The 21,484-nt window shown below is 36.3% G+C and overlaps 1 protein-coding gene across 2 annotated transcripts in view; it reads left to right on the top strand.

Moving 5' to 3' along the window:
* Positions 1 to 5,075: 5,075 nt before the first annotated feature.
* LOC142351799 (uncharacterized) overlaps positions 5,076 to 21,484 on the top strand; it is a 34,503-nt gene continuing 18,094 nt past the window's right edge. For both annotated transcript variants that reach the window (XM_075403979.1, XM_075403978.1), the window contains exon 1: positions 5,076 to 5,393. In XM_075403979.1, coding sequence (XP_075260094.1) covers positions 5,337 to 5,393 — 57 coding nt within the window. In that variant the 5' untranslated portion in view covers positions 5,076 to 5,336. The remainder of the gene's footprint in view (positions 5,394 to 21,484) is intronic.

Here is a 21,484-nt window from a genome sequence, read left to right as displayed (position 1 = left end):
GGGATAACACTAGCGTGTGTTACGCTACGATTGGCAATGATAAGGTGAATATAACTATTCGTTATATAAAACGTCCAATTTTGCAATTTTGTCAAATGTTTCTCTAACTCGTCTTGTATTTTTTAAAAAAACGACAGCTTCTGGGTCAAGAAAAAGTTGAATTTTGCCAATACCAATTCTTTAGCATCTCATATACATGATTATTTTTATAGAACAAGACTTATTTTTGGTTTGGCTCCTTTGTTTAAAGTTTGTTGAAAAACGATTTTTGAAAAAATTGATTTTTTGTTTCTTTTCCCTCCCTTTCTCGTGCCCCTATAGGGACCTTCTCTGATGTGCTGTAAAATAACTGTGCTTTGTTTCTTTGTGCTATTATGATTTATTACGGATCTTGGCTTAACTGGGATTCCATTTAAGGATTTAAAAAACTGTCGTATAAAAAAGAGCCTCGGTTTTTTCTAGAGCTGCAACAGAAAATCTCTGACAGTTTTCCTTGTAGTCTTAGACAGTAAAGAGAGCTCATGAAATAATAAAAAAATAGTCTCGACACTCAAATGCAAAATTTTCCCCCTTTCAAATGTTTTTTGTACCTGCGGTTTGCTTGGCGGAGACGTATTGTGCAAAAAAAGCTTTGAAAAGTGTATGGTGTAGAACTTCACTCGCCTATGAGGACGTTTGTTATCTCGTCTGTGGGGCAAAACGTGAATTTGTTTATTGTGGAACGTGGTTCATTTTTATTGAAGAAACAATGTGTGTATGGAGCAGACTTTGGCTCGTCTGTGGCGCAGACTTTGCCTCGACTGTAAATACTTGTTGTGTTTATTGCTCGTTCAAAGTAGTTCCTCGGATGTGCATGTTTGAGTGCACCTTACCCCCTCTGTGCATTCGAAAATGGTCTTCGTCCTAAATGAGGGCAGATGAAAATTTCGACCAGGAATCCGTTTTACATCAAGATTTTACAACCAAATTATTAACGTTAAAATGACGAATTACATTTTTCAAATTGAAAATGGCGAAACAGGCGAAAGTTAACAGTTTTTAAAACCATCTGCCGCCAGGCCCGTTTCTATTCAATTAAGGTCAAAATAAAATCAACGTTTATCTGCCATTTGGACACATTGCATTGAAGCTCATTTCATTCACACAGAACCAGTCTGGCTGTACTTCATTTTGAATCAGGAATTATGATAAATTCTTGAAATAAGCGAAAACGTTTCGGTAGCTAGAAAATAAAAATAGGCAAAGTACTTCAAGTTAAATCAACAATAAGAAATGGGATTTTTTTGGTGTGATTTGGTGGATTTCCCCTCTTCCCTTCTCATCTGACTGGGGACCCGCAGGGACGGAGTAACAAACAAAAAACTATAGCATAAATGTGCATAAACACTGTAACAATCGGCTCAGAGAGCTCTCTCCAAAAAATGATATGACAAAAATTCATATATAATGTTGAACACTGTTCAAAAGCAATTCAAACCTGCGCAATCATTTGGAAAACCAACAGGAAAAACCGGTAGTTCTGCTGTTCTTTTCTTTTTTCTTTAACGAAAAAACTCTTATCGCACAAATGAGCTGTTCAAAGTGAACCATATTGCAATCTTGGAATATCAGTAGACTGTAACTCATCAAAAATGATCACTCTAGCTAAACTAGAAAAAAATGAGTAAAACTCATGTTTTTGATCTCATGTTTATATTCACAAAGCGAGAAATGTCATTAGAACAATGAGTTTTCCAAATTGAAACATATATTAATCCTAAACTGCCTCTTTGTTTACTGTTAATCATCGGGACTGACCACTCTAGCGTTAATAGGAAAGGGTTACTTTACCTTTAGGTTCTATTCTTTTATTGCTCAATTCAATTTCAGAAAGGAAAAATTTTCATCGGGTCAAGGGGTTTTCCATAGTAAACCATAACCTATCCCTAGCCTACCACAAATTTGTAGACTAAAAATCATCAAGAGAGAAACAATGATGACCCTACGAATACTAGACAAAACAACTTTTCGTTACAAGTCCCATTTTCAATTTTTTAATTTTTTTTTAATTTTGTCAGATTCTAACCCTAGACACCCACTAAAACGTAGATCCGATTTAATTCGATAATTTTCTCTTGAATCAATATTGCCTACTTTAATCTAGTGTGATAGAAAATCAAAGTTTATTTTAAGGTCTCAAATCATTTCGTAGAACTGTTCTTAAAGACAATGTCTTCTTTAATCTAGTTTAATAGAGACTCAAAGACTAATTTGAGGTCCCTATCAACTATTTAAAATTCCACCTCCATTGAACAGTCTCAATTTAAATGGTTTGACAGAATATCATAGTCTGAATTTAGATCTTCCCCGATTTACTAAACTTCAACTTCCGAGAAAATGTCTATTATTTACAGATTAATGATACATCAAAATTAGAATTGTGATCTTTTCGAATTTTATAGCTTTTACCTCGTGTGGGAATGTCTAGGTACGTCTAATAGACAGATTCTTTCTCTCTATGCCTGGAGAAACTCAATTGCTCTTCGTAGTTGCTTTTTCCATCCATGTGTTTGCCCGCGTTCAGAATTTCCTCGGATTCAAACATAAGAAATCGTCGGTTTTTGTCGCTTTTACTTCACCAAAACCGATCAAAACCAATGACACCGACAAAAAATCGTCCAAAACCGACTGTTCTTGCAAGCAAAACCGATGAAACCGACAAAAACCGACAAAAATCAACGTTTCTTACATCGTTTTCTTCAGTCTTTCTCAACGCGGGAGTTTTTTCGTGAAAGACTCAAGGCTGCCGGACTTCAAATCTGTTTTTTGCACAAATCGACTCCAAAATTAAACATTTAAAGCACATGTTGCTGCTATCAGATTGAATTTTCCATACTCGCGTGTGCTCTGGTAAGCTCGGAGTTTCTTGTCTCCCACAATCCATTCAGATATGTCTGAAACAATTAGGCAACAACAAGTATCAGCAATTAAGAACGAAAAGTATTTATCCAGCAGAAACTAATAAATTAGGTAAGTTTTCAAAATTAGTGACAATTAAAGTTTTGAATTGAGTTCCGTTGAGATTATACACTGTAGTCGTGGGGGAAGGTTGACGTGGAAATGAGTTATTTATATTGTAAAAATTTTCGACGTATAGCGTGGAAGAAACTGAAAAATTATTATCCCAAGTTTTCACGCTAGCATCAAACACTCGTCTGATGAAAAGGGAGTTTACATTTATCCAATTATGTCTTATGATATTGGAGTTTTGCATGTATCCAAACATCTCTAATTTAAGACATGGGGCGTGAAAACAGCTGGCAAAGTACGTTTTTGAGGTCTGAGGACCTGGCAAATAACTGGGCATGAGAAAAACTAAAAAAACGGAAAATTACATGCTTGATATTTCGGACAACGGTCACGAAACGGTCTTAAATCAGACACAGAAATATAACCCTCAGCTAAATTTTTCTCTGCTTTTTTTCCAAATTTTGCCATTATGATCGCTCTTAAGAACATTTTTTCTTGAGACTTCTTTCGATGTTTTTTTTAAATTGCTAGATAATCCCTTGTAGTTCCCTTACATTTATTATAATTAGATTCATCTTTTCGATTTCACATGCTAGTGAGATATCACAAACTGACATAGCATAACTTGCTTATATATATATATATATATATATATATATATATATATATATATATATAGATACATTCCACTGCTAATGATTTTTAAGACGTTTGAAATTATAAATTATTTGGTTTAAAAAATGTTGATTGGTTTTTAAATTCTGTCTGATTATTTCTTTTTCTGTCGACTTTTTACCGGTTCTCATTTAAAAAAGTCTAATCTGTTGAGTAGTTATGAGAAAGTAAATTTGTGTAATTAAGGTTTCATATGATTGCATTTTTGAATTTGTTACCTTGTGCATATTGAATTTTTAGTGTAAATTTTTGTTTTTGATTATTTTGTTGTTTGTTTTTTTTTCTCGTAGTCTTCCTAATAGCTGATCTCGTGAGCGCTGTAATGAGGCATGGCATTAAAATTTCAATAAGTAGATTGGGTCGGTTACGATTTTTTAACGTCTATTTTTGATTATCTCCTCATTTGGTTGACAATTAAGTTGAAAAATGTAGATGAGGTCGGATCGGAAAATCATGAGCGAAAGCATATTAACGAGCCTCCTTGCATCGATATCTATAATGCACTGTAACTCTAGCAAGAAAAAATAATGCAAGATTGAAAATAACATATCAGAATAACAATGCTGATCACAACGCGGCAATTTCGAGGCTCCACTTTTTTTCTCGTTTATTTGTATAGTTTTGGAGTTATTTAAATTCCGCGTTTTTCAAGACGAGGTCAAGCCTTTTCACACGATTAATAGTACGTGAAGCCCGTCATTATTTGGCGCCATCGTAGTTGATTAAAACTATTCAGAAACAAAACGGTTAGTTATACATCTGGTGGCCAAATTTTCATCATATTACACCTTTTGGCCCCACTTTCGCTATAACAAATGGTATACTTTGTTCAAGTGAGTTAATTTTACTCATTTTCATTTCAGTTTACTCGAAATTTAGTTAAGCGTGCGTAAATATCTTTTGGCTTAGATAAACTTTGTTGCTACAAATAGTAATTTTAATTTTCAATTGAATAATTTTTTCACAAGAATACGTTTTTCGTCAACTTCTTGAGAAGGCATTTTAAGACGATTCAAAATAAATGTGATCCTGCAAGACTTGTCAAGGTGTTTAAAGTTTGTTTCCTTGGGGAGAAATTGCGTCTTAACTAGGCAAGAACGATGGAACAAATGCTGAAAAGATTTTCACACGAAAGTGACGGTGAAAACAGTCTTTTCCATGCTAACTATAAACTGAGATGTCGCCACAATCACATTCACAACTCAATTTCGACGTTTCAAACAATATGTATTAGAACCGGAATTTCATACATGTGATCAAATTACGTCACGCAATTTACGACACAATTCTTCTGCCCATTGTGTTAAAGATAATAACCATCAGCAAACGGAATGCATAAAAAATTTCCTGTTCTTTTTTGCTGAAAAGCAGACAAATGCAAAAACGGAATGTCGACATACTCAACGAAAATGGATCGCGGCAGCGCACAAATTTTGTCATAACATGTCGACAGAATAAAGCATTGGCACACTTTTAAATTTCGTTGTGAAAAAAAACTCAACCCATCCCCCAACTTAAAAAACCAAACCAATTACGGTTTCAGTTTTCCCATTCAGTGCAAAAGAAGCAGGTATAGCTTCCATTCTTGTCTTGATTAAAAGAAGTCAGCGTTTACGTTATACTCTTCTCAAAACATTGAAATAATCATTGCGATGGATAATATCGGTCAACAAGCAGCAAGCGTAAATGCGGGCCCAAACCAGGGAAACGTAAGTATTTCATATACATTTTCAGATTAATATAATCGATAGAATTCCCAAGATGAGTTGCGCGACCGACGCCAGCCCTGGTCGGACCGACTGGGTCGCGCACCGGGGGCGAACCGCGACCAGATTCTATCAACACACAGAGTCTGGCAGCACTATCTACGGTCTGGGCAGTCTCATCAGGACCACATCTAGAGTCTGCAGGGTCTGATCAGGGCACTGTCTAAGGTCTGCTGGACATTCTGATCAGAGTCCCGCTCAGGGGCAGGATAGTCTGATAGCGTGATCTTTCGTCTGGATAGTTGTGGTGTATGGTATGGATCGTATAAACAGAGCTCTTGCCAGAGTTTGTACGGTCTAAACAGAAAACTTTCCAGAGTCTGGAAAATCTGCTCAGAACCAGCATGTACAAACAACATAAGGCCAGTCCCACGAAAAAAGAAGAGATAGTCAACCCCAAAGAGACTTTGAGGAGCACTACCCAATTTTACTTGATGAAGATCAAAGACCACGCTAAAAACTAAATTTAGACAATTGCTGTTGAGCGGAATAATTTTCTGTGTTTGGAATATTTTTCTTAATTACTGAAGTACCCAAAAAACATGAAAACATGAACATAAAATGCCTCTACTTTTCTGAAAATAATACATCTAATCAATGCTTACTGGCACTTAAGCAGTTAAAGGTGTCAATCAGGTTACACTCTGTAAATGACCGAAGTGGTTCTATCACTCCAAGTGCCAAACCAAGTCGGTCTGGCACCCCTTGTGAACAACTCAAATTGGTCTGGCACCCCCAGTGAGCAACTTAAGTCGCTCTGGCACCCCAGTAGGCAACTCAGGTCTGACTGATCACAACCGATTTTAGTTTGGGTGGTCTGATCAGAGCTGGCTTGGGATAGGCACCTCGTTCTGGGTTCAATTCAATTGAACTCTGAAAAGGATACTGGTGTGGGTTCGTTTTAAAATTGCATCATCATATAAAACTCATTTTTTAACCAAATACACTATTCTGAGATTTTTGATGTAACTTACATGAGATTATATGCTTAGACAATTTTGACCTCTAGCTAGAAAAACGCTGACCTCCAGCTAGAAAACGCCAAAAATAAGCACTTGAAATTTATGACGCTCGTGGACCTTTTTCAACGTAATAAATCATTTTCATTTCATGAGTACAAACCACGCGATTTGGCTCGAAACAGCCGAGCAATGGGGAAAATTAGATTGCTGCTAATTTTTTGCCACTACAATAACCTATAACCTTGACATCATGGCTTAGAAGCATTCTAAATTAAATTTAATTATCAAAAATTTTGAAACCGTTGCTTGTTGCTTCTGTCCATATTGAAACACCTAATAAACTGAAAGTAACCCCGGGTGGAGATGCCAGACTAAAATCAGCATGTCCAGACCACTTCAGACGGAAAATGTCCATGTCCAGACTTTCGTGCGTTCATCAGATTTTTGTGCTTTCACTTCTAGACTTATGTGCGTTCATTGACGTTTCTTGCGTTCACGTCTTGACTTCCCTACCTCCCTAAGATTTTTGCGCCATCGCCAGTTTGGTGCCAATATCAAATTTAATTCGCTCATATTTAGACTTTCTTGTGTTCAAGTCCAGAGCCTCATGCGTTGAGAGCCGGACAAACTGCAATAACTACAAATAACTTATCAACTTGAAATTTGCATAATATTATCATTTTCTATATATATATATATATATATATATATATATATATATATATATTTACATAAATATATATTCATTTATGTATATATATATATATATATATATATATATATATATATATATATATATAATATATATATATATATATATATATATATATATATATATATATATATGTCCTCAAAATTGTTTAAATTCTGAATGGTTAGTAGAGTTTTTGGCTAAATTTGATGTATTTTGGCTGAAAGGAATGAATTTGATTCTTTTCATTTACAGCCACTTTCTTCAACACTAGAAGTATATTTGAAAAACAACGCAAAGACAGCGTTCAATTCTTTTTGCGATCGATATTTTTCTTTTTATTATTAACTTAACTAAGTTCCAGCTTTCTGCCTTGAGAATAGCCACTTAAGAGAGTATTCTGGAAAAAGGGTTCCATCAATAATCTGATAGCTGGCGAACTTTAAAACGGTATAAAAATTATTGTCCGGAATTTCTCGCGTCCGTCTTCAGACATTCGGTAATTTTCAATGTCACCAGACTATTTATTTTTGAAAATGTGGAATCCCCTCGTGCGTTCAACTTCGGTCTGCACACTCTCAATTTCGTGAGGGAAATCAAATAGTGAAGTTTTGATAATAAAGCGAAAATTGCTTGCAAAGTTTAATTTTTTTCATAGTTATATATAACCAATTGAAATTAAATATAGCTTTTTGCATATTTTACAGATCAATTGTTGTTACATTTGCAAGCATTTATTGTGGATGGTCCAACCTTTTGTTTATATTGGCACAGAATAATAATCAAAAGATTATATATTTTACAATTTTAGATGCCTCAACATGTTAACACTTTTTTTGCCTTTTAATAAATTTTTGGTTGAAAAGATTTGTCCATATCAACTACTAACTGATGTCGAGAAAATTTGCCGTTCTGCTAACGTTGCTATTCTCTCACCCTAGCATCAATATTGAATCAGCATTTGTCTTGTGAAGATAGATCATAAGGTTTTTCCCTCCTCGTTGAATAGTGCTTTCCATTGATCAATCACTTTCCTCTCAGTGTTTAGTGTTTAATTTGTAGCTGAGAGTAGTTATTTTCATGTGTGGTATAGGGCGATTTCGTCTGCATTATGTGGAAGTGATTTGTCTATAAATGTTGCTTTGCTTACATACAATAACCAAAAATAGGCTTACTATACTCCCTTGGGGATCCCTTTTTGGTTTGAAGGTTTTATATATTGCTTGTTTTTATTAACTTCAATTTTCTTGCTAAATAGATAGCCACTAGTCATTTTTGTGAAATATATTTTTTGTTAATCTGAATCTGTTTGTATAATATACCTTCACGTCAGCCCTACTGAGTCGGACGGTTGCTCGGCATGTACGAAGGCAGCAGCTGTGGAGTTGTCCCATTTGAAACTTGTTGTTGCCTTTTCTCTTAGTGTGAAAATAGGATGTTGGGCGTCTGCCAGGATTGAAAAAAATTTTTAAGCACCGAACAGATTTTTTTTCTTCACGGTAGTATACCACTTGGCCATTTACAATGCTCTCGTTCAGTTGTCAAAGGCATGATGTCAATAACAATAGTCTGTATTGTCTAAAATTTTTGTGATCCTTTCCAACTTTTACCCTCCTATTTACAGTGGTAGCTTTTCATTGGGCAATTAAGATTCCTAAAAAGTTTTGCTGCCTGGATTAATTATTACAGTTTTCCAGCGTTTCTAATGGTAATTGTTTTTTTGTCTGATAGCTTAAATCGTCGTGTCCTTGTGGTGTATTTTTTTAAATTAATTTGCCCTTTAAAGTTGCGAGTTTTACTTTTGTCTGTTTTTCTCCTCTTTGCTTGACTTGGTTACTTTGATTTTTCGTCTCTCTTAATTTTGTGAGACGAATGGTTCGTTGATTTTGCTTCATCTTGCATTTTTAATAAATGCAGCAAAATCTCTTATCCTATCTTGTTTTTAAAAAAATGGTTTAAGCTCTTCTATTTTAAACAGAGTTTATTCATTCTCTGGGATGCTGATCCGAAGTAGTCAATTGGTTAACTAAATTATAGTATTTGGGAAAGAGCAAAAAGCCACCAAGTAATCTCGCAGGCAGCATTTCGGACGAGCTAATAGTCTAATGCTAAGGCTTTGTGATACATATGGATACCTAAATATATATCGAAACCTCTATGTGTACTAAATTATTTACCCTCTATATATATAATTATATCATGTGTTTTATAAACTAAAAGTTATGACTTCTATTTATTCACCTATACTAATATTCCCGATAGTCTACTAAATTATTTCATATTTTGTTCATATCGATTTATTACTAATAATCATAATCTCAATAATCAATCTGAATTCAAGTTACTCTGCTTTTGCTCTTCATAATCCTAAGTTAGTCTTAGCAGTGGATCCGCGTCGCGTTTCCAATAAAAATAATTCACGCTACACAAGTAATTGTGTATTTGACTAGCAATTACTACTCAATTTGTAAGACAACGCATTCGCACCGCGAATCCTAACTTATTCAGTAATAAAAGATATAACATGGCGCAGTCAGCGACAAAGGACAGCGGCAAATCCCCACTTGGAATTCAACCCTTTTGGGAAAAGGCGACACTAGAACCCCCAATTCGCTGGGAGTTTTGGAGAATACAATTGAAACTCGCAATCCTCGCTAGAGAAGGAATTGAAGTGGACCTTCTCTTGGTAGACCCTCCTGAACATGTGCTCCTGCCTCCTGAACCAGCATATGAGGATGCAGTGGACAACCCGACGGCGCAATCAGAACGAGACCGACGTACCCGTAATGAGCAGGCAAAAACGGCGTGGAAAAACCAGTGTCAACGAGTCATGACAATCGGCGTACTTTGTGGTGATAAACCATGGAAGTTATGTGATCGAAAAGCATCCTCTCTGAAGTACTTGAGCTTAGGCATGGAGGGGCGCCGTGTATTCAACTCAAAAAATTCAACCATTAACCTCGAAACAATCTCAACGAAGGACCTTTGGGACGTTCTGAATACAACCTTTATTCGGATCCATAACATAACCTTCGATAGATACCTCTTCCTCACAAGAAAACAACAAAAGGGAGAGCCTATTGAGAAATTCTATGGACATCTCAAAGAACTTTCGGAAAACTGTGACCTAGGAGATAAAGGGGACACTATCATCCGGGATGTCTTTATCGCGAATATGCAAAATGAAGACATTCAGAAGGAACTTCTTAAGGAAACAGTAGACCCCGAAAAGGCATTGGCAATAGCAATTAATATTGAGATGGGTACACTCAACCAACTGAAAATGAACGCAAGCAAAACTGAACCACAGTCAACGGTTAACCAAGTACAACGGACACGTATCGCAAATGCTACCCCATTCTCCAATATGAATACTACCGCACGAAAAAAGCCTACAACCTGTCATTTCTGTGGATCTAACTGGACCTCCGACCATCGCAACAAATGTCCCGCTCGAGGAAAAAGATGCAAAAACTGCGGTATTGAAAACCACTTCGCAAAGGTTTGTCGCAAACCTAAAGATCCCAATTCGTACCCAAAACCTAGACCGCGAGTCAATAACGTAGAAAAAGACGATCAAAATGAAGATGTCAATCAAATTTCGGCCAATTTTGATCCGGATTTGGAGTCAAACTATTCTTCAGATGAAGATAACTGTGTAGCAGTCATATCTTCATCGGATTCTACAACTTCGGTGGACGCAACCAACCTCCCTGTAACTATCGGCAATACATCAACAAAGGTTTTGGTGGATTCGGGCAGCGTGTGTACAATAATCAATGAATCCTTGGCGAACTCAATCATTTCCCATGATCCAAAATCAAAGTGGATACGCGAAGCAAATCCTAAACAACTAAAAACATTTTCAAATGAACCTATTCACACGGTGGGCATCCTCCAAACTTCCATTCAAAGCAGCAATTGGTACGCGAATCCAATTGAAATTCAAGTAGTGGCGGACGGACATCGTTCTCTATTGGGCAGAGATCTGTTTCCAGCTCTTGGAATTTCAATACATCAATCAAATAATCAAGTAACAATCAATCAGGTAGATCAAGAATATTGCCCAATCAAAAAACAGATTGCTATTGATTACCCCGACTTAATCTCCAGAATTGGTAAGTCTAAAGTACATACAGTTCGTTCAAAATTCCACAAACATTACACCCCATCACATCAAAAAGGCCGACGCGTCCCTATAAATTTATTGGACAAAGTATCCGCAGAACTAAAGAAACTTTCTGAACAAGGACACATTGAAAAATTACAAGAATGTTCGGATAAAAACTTCATTTCTCCCATTGTAATTACGGTCAAAAAGGACAAATCTGTAAAGTTAGCTCTTGATTCGAAAACATTAAACAAAGCAATCCACAAAAACAAGTATCAAATGCCAAACATAGATAGTCTCATTGATTCAATTTCACAACATATTAATAACTCAAATCTGGGAGATAACGTATATTTTTCAACAATCGATCTAAAATATGCCTATAGCCAATTAAAGTTACATCCCGATACGGCACGTCACTGTAATTTTAACATCATTTGCGGCGAAGCAACGGGTACGTATCGTTTTAAAACGGGATTTTATGGCCTTACAGATATGCCGGCCGAGTTTCAAAAGGCAATGGATTACACATTGGTTGGACTGACTAACACATACTGTTTTCTGGATGGCATAATCGTAGTCAGCAAAGGCACCCAGGAATCGCACCTCAAATACGTATACAAATGTCTCCAAAAACTTGACGCAGACAATCTTAGAGTTAACTTAAGTAAATGTCACTTCGCAAAACATCAAATAAATTGGCTTGGTTTTACATTTTCACAAAGTGGTGTCAAACCTATTGAATCTAAAACAGCGGCAATTGCGGAAATTAAAGCCCCAAAAACATTGAAACAATTACGGTCATTTCTAGGTAGTGTTCATCACCTAAGCAAATTCATACCTAATCTTGCCAAAATATGTCACCCCCTCCGACCTTTATTAAAGAAAAACGAAAAATTTATTTGGAATGAGAATCACCAATCACATTTTGAACATATCAAAACTGTTATTGCAAACGCTACGGAAAATACTCATTTTAATCCAACACTGGAAACGCGCATCAAATGTGATGCATCTCGCCAAGGTTTAGGCGCTGCACTCGAACAATTAGACTGCGAAGGGTGGAAAACAATAGCTTTCGCATCTCGTTTTCTTAATAGCAATGAAGAACGTTATAGTGTAAATGAACTCGAATTACTTGGGGTGGTTTGGGCCATTGAATATTTTAAATATTATTTATTTGGGAAAACCTTCACAGTTCTAACCGATCATAAAGCACTTCTTTCCGTTTTAAAATTGCACCGCTCTAATAAATCTTACAACAGTAGATTAACACGATGGATTGACCGCTTGTTGCCATTTGATTTCAATATTGAACATATTCCTGGTACCAGAATGGGCTTAGTTGATTATATTTCGCGCCAACCAAATCAAAACGCTAAAAGTGTCAATCAATATGATGAGGAATTTATGGTAGCAACAATTTCCCGTATTCGCGACGCGATTACATCTTTATTTAGTAACGCGAATAAAATTCCTTTCCAAAAGCGGCACATAACTAGTAATTATAAGCAACAAGTACATCCGACGCGAGTCCACTCTTGCAAACCTGCTAAAATTAGCGCGCATAATTCGAATGCCTCAATTAATTCATTCATTCCTCGAGTACAAGTAAACAATTACAATTCTGAATTCATTTCTAACTTTAATTGCCGTGCAAATCAACTGCTTCAATCTGATACCACACCCGCAGCGCGAATCCCGTCGCAAAACTCTAATTCTCTAATTACAATTTGATAGCTAGTTCCACACAACAAGTACTCCATATCAACATGTCAGCAAAAGAGGCATCACAAAGCAACCCATCAACTTCACCACAAACCCCAAGAGTGACATTTCGCACCCAATCCACCCCCATTTCATCTACCAGAGCCGGACCCAGCAACACCCAAGCATCATCATCACCAGAGGACTATGACATTGAACTTTCACGGGAAGAGGTATTCGAAAACAACTTAAACCAACTATTCACCAAATCCTTCCTAGCGGTACTAACAAGCAAAGACGCGGTGCTGAAAGAGATCCGCGATTGTGTAATGCAGGATGACGAAGCCCGCTGTAAAGAAGTGAGCACATACATCCACTCCTTCTGGAAGGATCTACACGTAAAACCTGGGTGTCTGTGTGTTGACCAACGTGTGGCCATCCCGATTTCAATCAAGGAGGCGGTGCTTGAATCCATTCATATGACGCACCCGGGTAGTTGGGGGATGATATCTCTCTCTCAATATGCATGGTGGCCCTACATGCATAGGGAAATTTTAGCAAAAACATCCGATTGCGCCCCGTGTACGGATATTGGTAAGAATTTGAAACCTATTATACCAAAATCTAAATGGCATCCACACAAAGCTTGTCAAGAACCAAATGAAGAAATACAGATTGATTTTGGGGGTCCGATAATTAATGATAAAGACAAAGATATTTACTTCTTAACATGTATTGACCGTTATTCAAAATATCCAACTGTTAGAATATTCGAAAATGCTAATGGGGTAAACGTAGTAAAATTTCTTCGTGATTATGCATATACTCATGGAGTCCCGCGAACGATACGCTTAGATCAAGCAACTTGTCTTGTAGGTAAACAAGTCACAAATTACTGTAACGAAAATAATATTGACATTCTCGACGCTCTGGTTGGTGATCATAGAGCTATTGGATTGGTGGAGCGAATGATCCAAACAATTAAAAGACGTTTAGCCTGCATGAAAGCCGAAAATAAAGATACATTCTCTACAGCTAAAGCAATAAAACAAATAGTCTCTGATATACGATTAACTAAACAGAAAACAACAAAGATAACACCTTTTGAAGCTCATTTTGGTCGCCCTGCAAATACTCCCTTACGGAATATTAGCACACTTCCATCAAGTAAAAATCTAACTTATGAAAAAATTGTTAATCACTATTTAGATGCTGAGACAGTTTCTCCGGAGGATTTGCTCGACGAAAATGGATGGATAAGTGCCAACAGAAGTGACACTGAGATAGAGCATAAGATGTGCCAGGCCTCCCTAGACGCAGGACAACGCTATCGGGAGTCAGACATTAAAGAGTCCCGCTTTATAACGCACCCACAAATCACAGACCCTATCCCCAGGACCGAACAGTCCCTTAACGTCAAACTGGCTCGCAAATTACCGCAAAAGAAAAGAGCAAAACGACAACTGGCGGGCCTGTACGAAGTGCTGAAACCCGGATCCTTCGTCACCAAATCGTCACCAACAACGACGATAATTAACGAGCCTGGCAGAACTCCAGTGAAAGTCCGAGATAGCGATCTCGCAAAATTTGGGACTAAAGCAGAACGATCCACCAACTTGTGGGTATACGCCCAAAGACGCCCTGCCCCGTACGAAAAAACCACAGAGTTCAAAATCGCGAAGCATAGTAACGACCTTAAGAAGCAAAAGAGGGGCGAAATCAAGATCAGACATCGCCAACGTGATACTACATCAGTAGTATCCTCTGTAAATTCAAATGTCTCGCGAGCATTAACAGTCCGCAAACCGAATAAACCACAATTTAAAAGACGCCTTACTGTTCCCACAGCTGATAGACAAGAAGACGCCTCAACTCAAAATCAGCCCCTTATATCAATTGTACCGGCCCCACCTACACCTACACCACAAGTACCCCCCGCACAAACACAGGACGACCAAACAAAAGGCCGCAAGCGCAATCGGCCCCAATTCTACGGCTTCACAGATGCTGACATCTCCCCTACAAGCTCTCTAGCTTCCACAAGTTCTACTCAGCCAAAGAAGCGCAAGAATAAAAAAGGCAAGAAACAAACAAAGAAGTCCGATTCGGTGGTAGCCCTCATACAAACGGCAGAACAATCTCGAATCCCGTCACCTCCCAGACCTGACTTACAATTGGGACAAGTGTCACCACCGGATCCCAGAGTTCGATATTTCGAATATGAGCAAGAACGAGAAATGTCGGTGTGGGATGCTGAAAATGAAATTTAAATTCAAAAACTTAGTAAAACTATTTTAAACTGCATTCATTTATTTAGTCTTGTTCCCGCTCTGCTAATCCACAAATAATGTTAATTTTACTTTGAATTCATTACAATTCATCTTCATTTGTTAACTTTTAATTCTTTCAGTATTCGCCTTGCAAATCCATTCATTTCTGTTTGTGCACTTAAATAATTCAGTACAATGTATTCATTTCACACGCTTAAATTATGACGCGTATTTGCTTGACATTTACACCATTATTTAACATTAGTAGTACTCCTACATTTTAAGTTCAATTATGTTTGTCTCATTCAATTTCATGTTTTGTGCAGATACTAAAAAATTGTAAATACATTAAAATTTTTTTTGTCACGAGGGAAATGTGATACATATGGATACCTAAATATATATCGAAACCTCTATGTGTACTAAATTATTTACCCTCTATATATATAATTATATCATGTGTTTTATAAACTAAAAGTTATGACTTCTATTTATTCGCCTATACTAATATTCCCGATAGTCTACTAAATTATTTCATATTTTGTTCACATCGATTTATTACTAATAATCATAATCTCAATAATCAATCTGAATTCAAGTTACTCTGCTTTTGCTCTTCATAATCCTAAGTTAGTCTTAGCAGTGGATCCGCGTCGCGTTTCCAATAAACATAATTCACGCTACACAAGTAATTGTGTATTTGACTAGCAATTACTACTCAATTTGTAAGACAACGCATTCGCACCGCGAATCCTAACTTATTCAGTAATAAAAGATATAACAGGCTTCAAGACGTCTCCTATACTCTCCAAACAAAATCTCCTGCTTTTGAGCTCACACTTTGTTGTTGTTCTTGGGTCTGTCACTCAATTATCTACTTCTCATGTATCTGCAAAAAAACTTGCAGTCGTCTCTAGCTTCTCTGTAGCGTCTCTTGCTCAGTAAAGGCTTTCGTTTTGCTCGTCAGATCTTTGTTGTGGAAAGTCGCTGTTGGTCAGTACGTGCTACTAAAAATTTCGGAAAGAAAGTTGAAATCGTTTCTAAGAAAATTTCGAAAGGAAAGTTGATTTTTCATTGCATCTCAAATTTCATGCTTAATTTAAGCCTTAAGTTTCAGCCTTATTTCCAGTTACGCCTTAAAACCATTCGTCTTTAGCAGGCCGTTATAAAAGATAAATTATTTCATGTGACTTATTGAAACGTCAGATAAAATTGCGTTAGCAGTTTCCTTTAAAACAATTGAAGGTGAAATATTTGAAAGTGTTTAGTTGAAGAAAGTTATATCTAAACGCTAACGCCAATTTTGAAGACAGGGAGCACTGTTGTAAAATATCGGTCTTATCATTTTCTTTTGATAATTATGTACATAGATTCTGATCCTTAAAATGTCGATAATAAGATTAACATCATTTACTGCGCACTAAGATAACAATTTTAGGACACTATGTAGAAATTTAATGACACCGATTTTTTGACAATTGTCTATGGCCATCCCTGTTCCCAATCAGAATTCGCCATGATGGAGACAATAAAAATTGTAAAGGCGGTACGTAAATGATGTTAATAGGAAAGCAAGTTTCACAGAACATGTTAACTTTTTTTCGCTTCTTCTCATCCTTCGTCTAATATAGACCCAACTTTTTCATTTATAAAATAAAGTGCAATTAGGGTTTTGATAAGAGCGATTAAAATTTAGCCCTATTTTTTGTTTTGTTTAATGAGCTGAACGTCTTAGATCAATTGAAATTGAAGCAAGATTTTGTCTTTTGATTCTCAGAAAAACTGCCTAGAACAATCCTACTCTTGTTTGACATAACATCCCATTTCTATCACCTGAGAAACTCTTTAGGATGTGTTTTAGTTGCATTTTCTTTTTATTGCTTCCAGGTTAACGTACAATTTTATCCTTCTCACATGGATCTGTTTTTAATTGTCAGAATTTTTACCTGCATAAATTTTTTGAGATGTCTCTTTCCTCACAGGCGGATCCTGCGACTTATGAAAACACCTTGGCCATGAAATGGATATATGAGGACCACGAGAGCCAATGAAAAGAAACTGGCTGGTCCTTATCGTCATCTGAACTTTACCTCAATCCAATTTTTGCAGCTCAATTTTAATTTGATCCATTTTTGTTTCTGCTAAATGTAATTCGGCTTGTCGATAACTTATCTACAAGTTCATTGCATGTTTATAACTCAATTTTTTCTATAACTCGAAAAATGATCGATTTTTTCTTTGTCCAAAACAAGGAGAAGGGGAATTTTTGAGGAGTTTATAGGAGATTGTTTTTCGACTCGTAAATGTTAAATGCAAACACTTTTTCGATTAAAACGTAGTCATCGATCATGCTTTTTCAGCTCCTGCTATTCCCCAGAACCACCTATCAAACAGATCTGTGAAACCTTTCCGAAAAAATGAAAATTATATATTCTTGAAGGAGAACGAAAAAGAAAGCCCAATTTATTTGGTAGTAGCTTTGCTTTTAATTAGTAGAGTTTAATAGTAGCATTGGCTTTTTCGCCTGCGTCAGGAGCCCGATTTTTTTCTTTTTCTGAACGTGGTACCATTTTTGGTTGAATTATACGGGTTATTGTTTGCTTGAAACTCTATGCTCTAGTCAGCTAGGGTCCGCTTGAAAGTGTCGCTTGGGGCATGTGGGGAGCTTGTCTGCGGCTGTGCGCGCACTTGAGCTAGAAAATTATGCATGTATGAGGGGGGGGGGGGGGGGGGGGGAGGGGAGGGGGCTTCATTTTAGATAAATTGTGCTAACTGATTTAGAAAAACAATTTTGAACATATTGTTCGGATTAACTGGCGCCCCGGGAGTCTGATTATGCTTAACTAAAATGGGATTATCAGCAGAGTATGGATTTCAACTCCAAATGCTATTTAATGACTTAGACTTTGCTTTATTTATTAAAATTGGCATGAACAAATCCCTAACACGCTTATCTGATCAAAGTCAAAAAGTGCAACGGCGCTTATTTTGTTTTTCAAGCTGCAAAAACGAGTATTGCACAAAATTTTAAAAATCTTTTATCCTATTTTTGAAAGACAAATTTTTTTCAAGCTATTCTAGCTTCTGCGTAGCTTATTCAAGCTATGGTGCACTTATCCGCAGTCGTCAATTGGTTGAATATTTTTTTTTTTTTGCAACAAGTAAATTAAAATTATAACCATACGGTTAAATATACCTGAAACAAAAAATAATTCAAATCATTCAAACAAAATAATATAATAAACATCAACAATCTTCTTAAAGAATCACATTTTAAAATTTTCTTTCGATTGTTTTCTTCCTAAAAATAAAAATAACTTTTAAAAGCTCCTACGTTACTATTCAAAGGAATTTTTTCATGTTGTGAGAGCAAGAAATCATTCAACGTTTTCTTAAAAACTTTTCCATTTTTTGCCAATCGAAGCCAATGTGGTAACTTATTCCATTTTTGTACGCATTGACGAACAATCGAATTCATTCCAAAGCTTGTTTCGGCATTTTGTCTAACTTTGAATTGTTTTGTTCGAGTATTTTGATGAAGACTCAGATACCCGTGAAAATTTTCAGGATTTTCTGGCCTAGCGATATCATAATAAAATTTAATTAGCGACGTTTTCGCTATTATCAGCTCAGCTGGTAGGGTTTTTGTCTGGATTAGCAGATCTCTCGCTTTGTCATACTTTTTGCGTAGAAAACACACCTTTATACCCCAGTTAATCTGTCGGTTAGGGCGTTTTAGGTTTTTTGCAGATAAATTTTGAAAAAAGATTGCCGAAAATGATAAGTGCTAAAGCACAAGTGATTTTAGAAGAAGAATGCGCGCGTTCAGGGGAACTTGATGTCTTATAAGGTAAATTGATCTTATAGCATGAGCCATCTTTTTCAAGGTTTTATTCAGCTGCTCCTCAAAACTAAGATTCCTGTCAATTTGAATACCAAGATATTTGCAACTTTTTTGTGTTGTGAGAACTTCGTTTTTGTAAAAAATAGATCCGAAATCAGAATTATCGCGCGAGAAAAAGATTAATTCGGTTTTGTTTGTATTCAAAGTTAGTTTGTTCATCTCTACATATTCTTCTGTTTTTTGTAAAATTTCCGTAACTTTTCCATGAAAGCTACCTTTCTGTCCACAACAGACAATACTTGTGTCATCTGCGAATTGAATTACCTTTTCCGTTGTGCTTATATTAGATGAGAAATCGTTCACATATAAAAGAAAAATGAGTGGTCCTAAAACAGTTCCTTGTGGCACACCGTGATTCAAAATTTCACAATCAGAGAATACGCCATTAAGTTTTACCTTTTGTCTACGGTTGGCAAGAAATGAAAACAATAACTCTTTCGCTTCCTGGGAACAGGAAAATGTTATGAGAAATGGAATTAAACGCTTTTGCAAGGTCTAGAAAAATAGCCACAGTTTCTTTGCTTTTATCTAGATTAGCCGAAACTGTTTCAACCAGTTCTAGAACTGCATCTGTTGCAGACTTTTTTTTTCTGAAATCCGAATTGCTCTTTGTTTATATTTTTATGCTTATCAATGAACTCCATTATCTGAGTCAGGAGGAGGCGCTCAAAAATTTTTGCAAAACTCGGAGTTACAGAAATTGGTCGATAATTTGTGCTATCTAGCTTATCACCTTTTTTAAAAATTGGTGTTACATAGGCTAGTTTCATTTTTGTTGGGAAAACATTCTCCTTAATGCACTGATTCAAGGCGAACTGTAGATGTGCGCCTATAGCTAATTTGCCAGACTTTATGAGTCGAATTGAGAATTCACCTGGTCCTGCCGCTTTGTTATCGTCAAGCGAGTCAATGACTGAATAAAGTTCTTTTTTAGTCACAGTTCTGAATGTGAATTCAGGTATATTAAGTTTATCAGGGTATTTACAAGCAATATTCGAACCTTTGAAAACTCCTAGATTAGCAAATGCTCTATTTAGACAATTGACAATGTTTTTTGGTTCCCTTGAAATTTCACCACTGTCTAATCTGATTTCATCAACCTTGACAACTCTTTCACTCGGACTGGCCTTTTGTTTAATGAATTTCCATTGTTCCTTACTTGTTGGTAGTTTTTGGAAGAAATTGATGCAAAAATTGTTGTGCGCCTCCCTTAGTCTCCTATTAACTAAGTTTCTTATGCGCTTAAATTCACTGTACGTCTCACTGTCAGGACTTCTTTTCCATTTATTGAACAAAAAATGTTTTTGGGCAATCAAATGTTTCAATTCTTGTGTTAACCAGGGCTTAGAATTCTTAGAAATTTCTCCCCTTTTTTTAACACTCTGAATTGGAGCGTGTTTTTCAACAATTTTCTCAAAAATATCGATGAATGAATCAAACATATCGTTGCCATTCTCACATTGGTACATTCGAAACCATTCGGCGAGGGCAAGATCTCTGTTAAATTTAGAGCGTGAGAAAAATCGAAAACTTCTCATCGTTATTATGTTGTCACTCTGAGATTTCAATGGGAGGTTTGATTCGAAGATAACAAGAAAATGGTCGGAGTTAAAAGGGGTTGTTGTGACATTGTAGGCAATTATCTGATCTTTTGAAACAAAACAGTGATCAATAAGTGTAAATGTTTTATCAGTACCTCTGGTTGCATCCCTTAGGTTAACAATTTCTAATCCTCATTAGAATAAGTCAGCTCATTTGAGAGAAAGCAAGAAGGCTAACAAGTCACACGCCAGAAGCTTTTCGGACGAGCTGTTAGTCTAATGAAAAAGCTCAAAGACGTCTTTTATAGTCCCCAAGCTAAAGCTCGTGCTCATCATCTCTCTCCTACGTCTTGTTCTTTCGTCTGCCACTTGATTCTCTACTTCCCATTTACTTGTGAACTTTTTTGTGTTCGACTCTAGCTTCTCCAGTTCTCAGTCAGTGCTTCTATTGCTTGTCAAATAGTCTCTTTCGTTTTGCTCTTTAACCTGCTTTTGGTGAACATGGGTTGTAGAAAGTCACCTAAAGTCGTTCCAGAGAAACATTCAGAGAGATCCATTTTCCATTGCTTTTCAGTTTTCGGGCATAATTTTTTCGTTCCTAAAGCTTAAGCTTGCTCATTTTTTTCCTTTAATTTGTTATAACATATAACTATTTTCTTGTGATTTATTGAAAGTTCAGATAAAACAGCGTTAGCAGTTTCCTATAAATTAATTCAATGGGAAAATATCAAAGTATTTAATTGAAGAAAATTACATTAAAACGCTCATGCCACACTTGGTGGCGTGGTATAATGTTATGAAGAATCAGGCTCATCATTTTTTAAAAATAATTATGAACATAGATTTCT

This window comes from Convolutriloba macropyga, chromosome 13 (assembly GCF_964194025.1).
Source record: "Convolutriloba macropyga chromosome 13, txConMacr16.3, whole genome shotgun sequence".
Lineage (NCBI taxonomy): Eukaryota > Metazoa > Xenacoelomorpha > Acoela > Convolutidae > Convolutriloba > Convolutriloba macropyga.
The sequence above is the reverse complement of the archived record's forward strand: the minus strand, read 5'-3'. Positions and strand labels throughout refer to the sequence as shown.